Source organism: Oryzias melastigma, linkage group LG21, assembly GCF_002922805.2.
Source record: "Oryzias melastigma strain HK-1 linkage group LG21, ASM292280v2, whole genome shotgun sequence".
Lineage (NCBI taxonomy): Eukaryota > Metazoa > Chordata > Actinopteri > Beloniformes > Adrianichthyidae > Oryzias > Oryzias melastigma.
In genome coordinates this window covers 2,686,677-2,695,389 of record NC_050532.1, presented here as the reverse complement: position 1 = coordinate 2,695,389, position 8,713 = coordinate 2,686,677, and the positions used below count along the sequence as shown (strand labels likewise).

Genomic DNA, 8,713 nt, shown 5'->3' with positions numbered 1-8,713 from the left:
CAGGCGCACACAGCGAGCACATGCATGCAGACATGTGTGTGCACGGTGAAATACTAGCTGTTGAAGCTTCAGCTGCAGCACCTGCTCAGTATTAACAGTCCCAGCTGCTCCGGTTTGAGTCAAACACGCTCGTGCAACACAGTGAGCCATTAGCATGCACACATGTGTGCAGGCCACGCTCGTGCTGCTGCACACAAACATATTTCACATCAACAAGCTCCTCAGGTTAATGAAGCAAATATATAGAAAGTAAAACTGTGAGAAGTGTATTATACTGTTTTTGATTAATCTCACCCAGAAATGTGTACATTTAACTAGCAAAAATGGAATCAGAGTTAATCATAAGTGACCTTTCCTGATTGTTCAAATAATTTCACTTAAAATGCTTAAATTCATTTAAAAAATAGAAAACCTGTCTTATGATCTTTAATTCTGGCTGTCCTCACTGACCTTCAATTGATTTACTGTGATGTACGGCACTCAAAAATGTGTCCAAATGTTTTAGAAGAACTTTGGTAATTTTAAAAATCACCCACACCGCTTTATGGATTATTATAGGAGCGATACTTACAACTGTTTGTGAATGAGTTGAATAAAGTTGGATTTATCTGACAGAAAACTAGTCACTTTTGTAAATTTACAAACATTTTATTTTTCTTGAACCAGAGAGCCACAGCGGGGAGGTAAAAAAGCCACATGTGGCTCTAGAGCCGCAGGTTGTTTCATTGTTCTAGAAAAGCAAAGACGTTCATGGATCTATGTGTCTGTAAGTGGGTGTATCAGAATAGAGCAGAACAGAGAGCTTGTGGTGTATTTTATACGTCACAACTACAAGGTTTTTCCAACTACTTTCTTCATTCGCTCCTGATTCACAATCACTTCTATATAAAAAATACTCAGAAATACAGTTTTAAGTTTAATTTTCTTCATATTTGTTCACCATCAACAGAAAAATGTCACAAGAATATGTTAAAAACACAAAAAATAAAACCATTTTCCTTGGTGGGTCTTTAAAGATCCACTTCCTGTCATCAATTCAGCTACTAAAGTGGCTTTTTTTAAACTAAATAAAAGTGTAACGTGTAATCTGTCACAGAAAACAGAGAATCTGACATCTATCTTCCCAGATAAAACCAAAAGAACAGAATAACCAACTTTAACCAATATTTTATGTTCATGTTTACATTACTCATCAGTGACGTCCTGACTCCAACTATCAGACCATGAGAAGGTAAATCACTAGTTTCAGTATAAAAGCTCAGACTTCAATGGATTGTGGGTATTTATCTGCTTGATTTAATTATTCTTAGCATAAATGAACAACCTTGACTTTCATTGAGTCATAGTACATTTTCAATGTCTTCACAGACACTATCTAAATGTTGGATCAAGTATTTGATATTTCCAGTAAACCCTGACGTGCTCCGACTGAGTGAACTTTCCTCTCTTTAATGGCACAATAAAGTAAGGAGGAAACAAAGGAAGTTTTTCTCCTCTTGAGAAATTACTTCTGATTTGAACCCTCTTTATGGATTTATGGGAAGCTGGAAGGAAAACAGGAAGAGCTCCGTTAAAAGCAGAGGACAGTGAGTGTGTGGGACATTTGGACCTAAAGAGGATCACCATGAAGTCTCTGCTGGTTCTGTCACTGAGCCTCACAGGTAAAGAACTTTATTCACATCTTCCAGTCATGTGTTGGATTTATTCATGTATCTTTGGACTTGTAAAATAAAGAATAAACATCATAAACAGAAGTATAACAATGCAAAAATTCAAAAAGGGATTTAGATTAAGTTTAATAACGGATCCCTCTTTTTTGAAATTTGGTCCAAACTTTATTTATACAGAGTATTTTTACAAAATTACAAGAAATAAACACTAAAAACATCAAATATAGTAAAAAAAAATAGAATAAAAAAAAACACATATCAATGATTCCCTTACATATATTTACTCTGAATTTTTTTCATGGATTGATACTTTTTACTATTTTTCCAGCAATTATTCCATATCTGAAGCCTTTTTGTGGAGATACGGTGACGTTTAGTCTTTGTTCTCACAGCTGGTTTGATCCTTAGACTGTATTTAATATCTCTTAAACGGAATACCTGGTGGATGCTTTTTGGTAGTTGTTTATTTTTAACATGATTTGAATTATTTTGAAAGTCTCTAAAATTGTAAGCTTTTAATTTGTTCAACAGTGAGTTTGTCGGCTCTATGTAAAATGATCTGGTGATTATTTTTATGGTTGTTTTTGAAGATGAAAGACAGTTTCCTGTTATTTTATCTGTTTCCCCACACCTTTAAATGTCACTGATCAACTCTAGTCATGGATCAGTTTTTATTGTTTTATTGTCAGATGTTATTCTCACTTAAAAAGATGAGAGAAGCCTGTACTTCTCACCATAGGTAGACCTCAACTATCAGACAAAATGAGAAAGAAAATCCAGAAGAATCACATTTTTAAAGAATTTATTTGTAAATTATAGTGAAAATAACTATTTGGTCAATAACAAATTTCATCTCTATACTTTGTTATATACTGTTTGTTGGCAATGACAGAAGTAAAACGTTTTCTAAAAGCATTTTTCAAAGTTTTTATAAAATGTTGCTGGTATTTTGGTCCATTCCTCCATGCAGATCTCCTCTAGAGCAGTGATGTTTTGGGGCTGTCGCTGGACGACTTTCAACACCCTCCAAAGATTTTCTATGATGTTGAGATTATATATATCTGTAGAGTTGATTTTAAATATTTAGAACATTTTGACATTTTTCAATATTTTGAATTATTTTATTTATAAAAAATTTAAATCTAACAATGTCAGTTTACTCCTCATCATTCTCAGGACTAACATTTCTTTTTTGAGCATTTGCTAAAGGTTAAAATACTCTCAAAAACACTTTTAAATACTCTTTTTTTTTAAACATACTTCTTTATATGAGAGGAGATCTCTATATTTAATGTACAGTTTGAATTGCTCTTGATCAAATATTGTTTCACGTTCCTCTTGGTTCCAGTTGAACATTTGACTGATCTGCCTGTTCCTTTTACATCTCTTCTCCTGTTTGCAGTGGCTCTGGGAAAACCGCTGCTTCATGCCGAGCAAAGTCCCGCTCTCACACAAGGAAATCTGAGCCCTCTACTGGGGGACTTTGTTCCTGCACAGGGTCATGTGGAGGTGGAGAATCCTGCCCCCCAACCTGCCCTGACACCCAAGGAGGGGCAGAAACCACCAGCTCCAGAAGACCAAAAACTCACAGAGAATATGGTTGAACTTGAAGTTAAGGTAAAGCCAGAAGTCCAGAAGACGAAGGAGCTGGAAGCAGCTGAGGAAGAGGAGGAGAAGCTGGTAGGAGGAGGAATTGTAGAACTGAAGCTTGAGGTGAAGCCTGCAGCAGAAGGGGCAGAAAAGGAAGCTGAGTTAAATGTGATGAAAGAGGAGGAAGACAAAACAGAACCAGAGAAGGAACCTGTTGAATCAGAGCCAGGTTTGAAGGAGGAATCAGAGGTAAAGGTGGATGAAGCAAGTCTGAGCGAGCCAGAAGATGTGGAAGCAGCTGCAGCAGAAGAGGACCAACATGAAGCTCAAGCGCAGTCTGAGGATGAAGATGACACCGATTTTAAGGTGGAATCAGAGACTAAGGTCGAACTAGAGACTCAAGAAAAGGAAGAAGAACAGTTTGAGTCTGCTCAAGAGAAGTTTGATGTTCAGATGAATCTGGATGAAGGAAGGGAGCAAATGGAGACGACAGAATGGCACATAGACATGGAACGGCCACCTGAAGAGTTGGGTCATCCTCTCGTGGAATCGCCGGAGGATGATGACAGCCTTGAAGATGAAGATGACGACTCGGTTCTATTTGGGGATCAAGAACAGGAGGACGAGGAGCTGAACAATCATTTAGATGCCTCAGAGATGGAGCCTGAAACTGCCGTGGAGGAGGAACCAGATGTACATCAGATGTTTCAGCAAAATTCAGAGCCTTTACCAGATAAAGACGAGCCTTTGGTGGTGCAAGAACCAAGAGGGATGGATCTAGAGGAAGAAGAAGAACCAGAGAAAAATCCTCAGACTGGTGAGTTTGGACAGAAACTCAATTTAAAATATACAGAACTAAAAAAACTACATTTATTTCAATTATTGATGTTGTATCATTATTATATTTCCAATGTTGTTGTTTACTGCTGTGTAGTTCAGGAAAAAAAATGAATTTAAATTCTTGACTTTATTACTAAAATAAATATCAAAAACTAACACAGACACAGTAACAAGTTGTTGAATGTTAAGGGGAAAAATAGACATTTTTTTAAAATAATGTGGAAACTTTGCCAAACAGTAGCCATGTTAAAATATGTTCTTATAAATCCCGAAGAACTTTTGCTGTAGTGTAAAAACATCCAGTTTAAAAACATAATCGTAAATCCAGAGTTACTGATTAGCTGCTCCTGAAGAACAGCTGCTTTTTGGCGGTTAGAGATAAATCCGTGCAGCTGCCCCCCAGCAGAGTCAAAGCAGCCTCTGAGAGGTTCTGTGGCTTCAGGAACTGTTCTTAATTTAGTTCAGGTTGCCTCTGATAATCCTGCCTTAATCATATTGCATGAACATGAAAAGCAGTTTTTAGAAATATGACTTTAGAAGTTGAAGAAGGTAACAATGACATATCCATAGGTTACTGCTGAGGGTTTGAACAGGAAAACATGGCAGACTGCTTCACAAAATTACTCTCGGGTCAGTTCAATGTTTCTGGGACGGAAAGCAGATGTAAACCATTAAAGTCCATGTTTTTTGTGATTTTTCCTAATCAGAAGCACTGGATTTTTTTGCAAGTAGTTAGTGTGATTTTCAAGAGTTAAAACAGTAAAAACAAAAAAATGCCTGACACACATAGAAAACAGGGGCGGACTTACCATTAGGCAATGGTAGGCAACTGCCTGGGACTCCCAACACCTTTGGGGCCCAAACTAAAGACTTAAAATAGTTCTTAATATGCCTAAAATAATTTTCATGGTCATTATTGTTTGACTTTGTCATAATAAAATTTAAAAAATCACTGAGATGGCATAAGACCGCTCATGTGAAAGTGTTTTTACCTCCCCCATAAATCTGCAGCAATGGAACAGTCCGTCAACAGCAAGTTAGCTAACAGAAAGAGACTCTTTCAAGAGTTTGACTTACAAAAAAATAAAAAAAAAACATAAATGGAAAAAACAAAGACAAATCAAAAAATGTGTTATTGCCCCGTTTCCAAAAGTTCAGGAAGAAAACCAGAAACAGAGGAAGTAAAAAAAAAGAAAGATAAAGAAAGTCAAGAATGAGAAGAAAGAAAAAGAGAAAAGGCAAAAGGAGTCGGGCAGAAAAATGTCCTTATGAGAAAAGTTCAAACATTTTTTTGTTTTTGATTACACTCCATATGGTACTCTTTATTCCATTATTCAAGTGTTTTGCGTCTTTTAACTTCTTTAGTAAAACATGACAAATTAAAGAAATTACTTTACAGACATTTTACTCTGAGTAGCGATTTTTTTTAAAAACTAATAAAACCACTTCATAGGGCAGCATCTTATTGTTCTGTTAAGTCCAAACTGATAGTAAATGATAAATAATGTAGCATGTGGGTTTATTTCAACACTAAACTTGCAATTGAAAATAATTTTATTCAGTGATTAACTTTTTTCTTGTGTATGATGGTTTTTTTTTTTTTTAGAATCTGGAAAGTTTAACGATTTCACGTGCTGGACCCCCCAGGCCTTCGTCTGCTCCTATCCTTACCATTGAGTCTGCAGGATCATTTTCACTCTGCTTTTCTAACTGATCCGTTGATGTGTTGGTTTCATTTATTAATTTTTGCCATTTAAAATTAGCACAGAATAAAATGTGATTTTTTTTAAGACTATTAAAATCATAGTATCTTATTAATAAGTTGTTCTCTTAAAAGTTTATGAATTTTTTTATATATGTTTGTGTGTTTTCTGTCTTTTATCGCAAATTAAAGTTGGATGTTTTATTTTCATATTTACCAAAACTGTTTTTAAAAATGTTTAATTCAAGACTGAATAATAAAGTCAGAAAATATAATTACATGAAGCTTTTTTGGACTCTTCTTGGGATGGTTTAATTTGGAATAAGGTTTATTTTGTCTGTATATTTTGTCTCTAGAATTTCAGACAAAAATAAAATTAAGTCTGCAATTAGACTAGATGAACAAAAAAGCTTTTCCATTAGTTAAATAGATCATAAACATCAACAAATCTTGACTGTAACATTATGCAAACACCCTAACATGCTGTTGCTGTTGAGGTGTAAATGAAAACTATAGAGGGTTTTGTTAACAAAGCAATTGGAAAATACATATTAATGACCCATTCCAATGAAAATTAAGTTTTTAAAATGTTCTTGCAACATTCTTCTCATGATTGAGGACATATATACAAGAATTTAAGATTAATTCTTCATTCAAACCGATGTGAATCAGGAGCAGATGAAACAATCCTGTTTGAAAATGCTCTCTTCTGGGATGCAGCAGCTGACATGTATCCACTTGTAGACGACTACATAAACTAACGTCTTCATTTTCCTCGTCTGAGCTGGTGTCTGGTTCAAAACTGTACAACTGGATTGCTGTAATACGCCGCTAATGTTAGCTTGGAGCTGTGAGGGGCTGTAAGCTGTGCAAACACAGGTATAATGGGATACCCCCTGAGGCTTACTTCTACACAAAATTTCCTGCTTGCAATTCAGAGGGGAATTTCTGATGGTCTCCTGCAGAAACTGTGTCCTAGAATACAAGTCTTTCAGATTTAACTTAAAACTGAATAATTATACAGAAAAGATCAAAACATGATTGGGGTGGGACTTGAAAGAAGCATTTGGTTGCAGAAAGATTGTTACAAATGTGAATGCATTCAAAGAAAAGAGCAATTATTGGGGTCATTAAATGTAATCCGTTTTAATAATAATTATTTTACAAAACAATATCTCTATTCATCAAACAAAAGAAATCAAATCCAGTTCTTAAAAGTGTCCCATCCTGTTTTACATCTTCATCCTTGTCCCCGCGACATTTTACATCTATATTTTCAATAGGACTTTATAATGCTAAGCTAAACTTTTAAATTTAGCTCCATAGTTAAAGCATGAAGGGTTTTGCCTAAGGACCCAGACCGGAGAAACTTCATTGCACCCCTTGGGAAATTAACCCTGGTTTCTTTTATGCTGCGCCTGAATGCAGCCAACCAGCTGCTTGTGTGAGACTTTGGATTTGGTCGTAAGAAAACTCTAAAAAACGATTGTGAACGTGCTGACATGAGAGTGGTTCAGCAGCCAATCAGAAAGCTGGTTTTCTTTGAGGAGCAAAATGAATCATTCTGTCTGACTTTCCCAGCAATATGCCACAAAAATCTAAATGGAAAAGCTAATCGCTACTTGAAGCTTGGATATTTTAATTTAACTTGACATTAAATTAGAATTGGAGGACTGTACCTAAAGTATTAATTTCTGAAATGCTTCATTGCAATGTCATAAATTCTTCTGTTCCAACAAATTTACTATGAACAAATTAGAAAAGTAACTGCAACTGGAAGTGTTATATTTCAGTGTTTATTGCACCTCCTCTCTTGCCGTTTTCCACCGATCCTTTGTAAAGCTCAGCATCAGAGTAGAGGTGCACTCACTCTCCTGCACATGCTGCCTCTGTAAGCTCTATGCAAGAACGTGCTGCACTCCGTGACTCATTTTCCACTGGCCCATACACAATCTTTCCCTGACCATTGGACACAGAGAGGAGGATTATGAACTCTAAGGTATTTATTCTCTGCTATATTTGCTGACCTTCCTCATCGGTGCGTTCATCCACAACCAACAGCCAATGGAGGCCAGTGTGAGCAGTGTAGTCTGGCTGGTAGTGTAACAATGTGTCATCATGTGTAATGTTCTGACTCCTTCAGCCATTCAATAAAAAAGTACATAAACATGCCTGAATCTCACCTACTTCCCCCTTACTTACCCTTACATGTTGTTTAAGTGTTCACGTCGGAGCCGCCTCCCCCCAAACTGCCCAACGGAGCTCCCGCCAGTCAGAGCCTGTTTGTGAAACTTTGAACAACAAATGCGAAAAGACAATGTTTAAGACCTACATATCAAAATGTAAAACTTTTCTAAACATTTTTTTTCCCAAATTCATTCATTCATTGCCTTTAAGACTTTTAAAGACCACAGGAATCCTGTTTAAAAGCAGAACACTTGCTAGCTACTAGCTAGTTGATGATGATATTGTTAGCTTAGCTTTGCTAGCACAAGACTCTATCACATCTAGATGCTAGCATGATTTTTTAAACGCATATGGGTAAAATAGGCAGAGGACCATAATTTATTGTTTTATGACGTACTGAAGATTCCATTGTAGAGCCGACTGTCGCTGGAGTACTCTAAAGGTGCGTTCACACCGAACGCGATTCATGCGATAAATTTTTGTATAAGGTTTATTTATTGTGAAGAGTCCTACAAAAATATCAGTAATCATGTCTCCATGATTGGGTTTATTTGATTATTATTAAAAGATTTTCCCGGTACAGGGGGCTGTGTCTGTATGACAGCCACTTCCACTGTGTTTCTGTGTTTCTGTGGCTGAGTTTGAAGGCTCACTCTCTCGTATTAACCCGATGGGGAAAAGATAATATAAGGAGACCTTTTTTCTTTTACTTTTTTTAATCTCT

The 8,713-nt window shown here is 36.2% G+C and overlaps 1 protein-coding gene across 2 annotated transcripts; it reads left to right on the top strand.

Moving 5' to 3' along the window:
- The first annotated feature begins 1,505 nt into the window (after positions 1 to 1,505).
- Positions 1,506 to 5,924, top strand: LOC112154955 (histone-lysine N-methyltransferase SETD1B). 2 transcript variants are annotated; one of them, XM_036209632.1, is made up of 4 exons: positions 1,506 to 1,661; positions 3,073 to 3,528; positions 3,559 to 4,077; positions 5,707 to 5,924. In XM_036209632.1, exons 1-4 carry the CDS (start codon positions 1,529 to 1,531, stop codon positions 5,775 to 5,777), a joined length of 1,179 nt encoding a protein of 392 aa, XP_036065525.1. In that variant the 5' UTR covers positions 1,506 to 1,528; the 3' UTR covers positions 5,778 to 5,924. The 2 variants fall into 2 exon arrangements, with proteins under 2 accessions (XP_036065525.1, XP_024142013.1); XM_024286245.2 differs by having other exon boundaries at positions 1,507 to 1,661; positions 3,073 to 4,077; positions 5,707 to 5,923.
- The last annotated feature ends 2,789 nt before the right edge of the window (positions 5,925 to 8,713 follow it).

What these genes read in the sequence shown, in the direction of transcription:
- LOC112154955 (XM_024286245.2), top strand. Translation starts at nt 1,529, where the DNA reads ATGGATTTATGGGAAGCTGGAAGGAAAACAGGAAGAGCTCCGTTAAAA. An exon ending in TCTGTCACTGAGCCTCACAG is followed by an intron (nt 1,662 to 3,072) that starts GTAAAGAACTTT and finishes TCCTGTTTGCAG; the next exon opens with TGGCTCTGGGAAAACCGCTG. An exon ending in AGAGAAAAATCCTCAGACTG is followed by an intron (nt 4,078 to 5,706) that starts GTGAGTTTGGAC and finishes TTTTTTTTTTAG; the next exon opens with AATCTGGAAAGTTTAACGAT.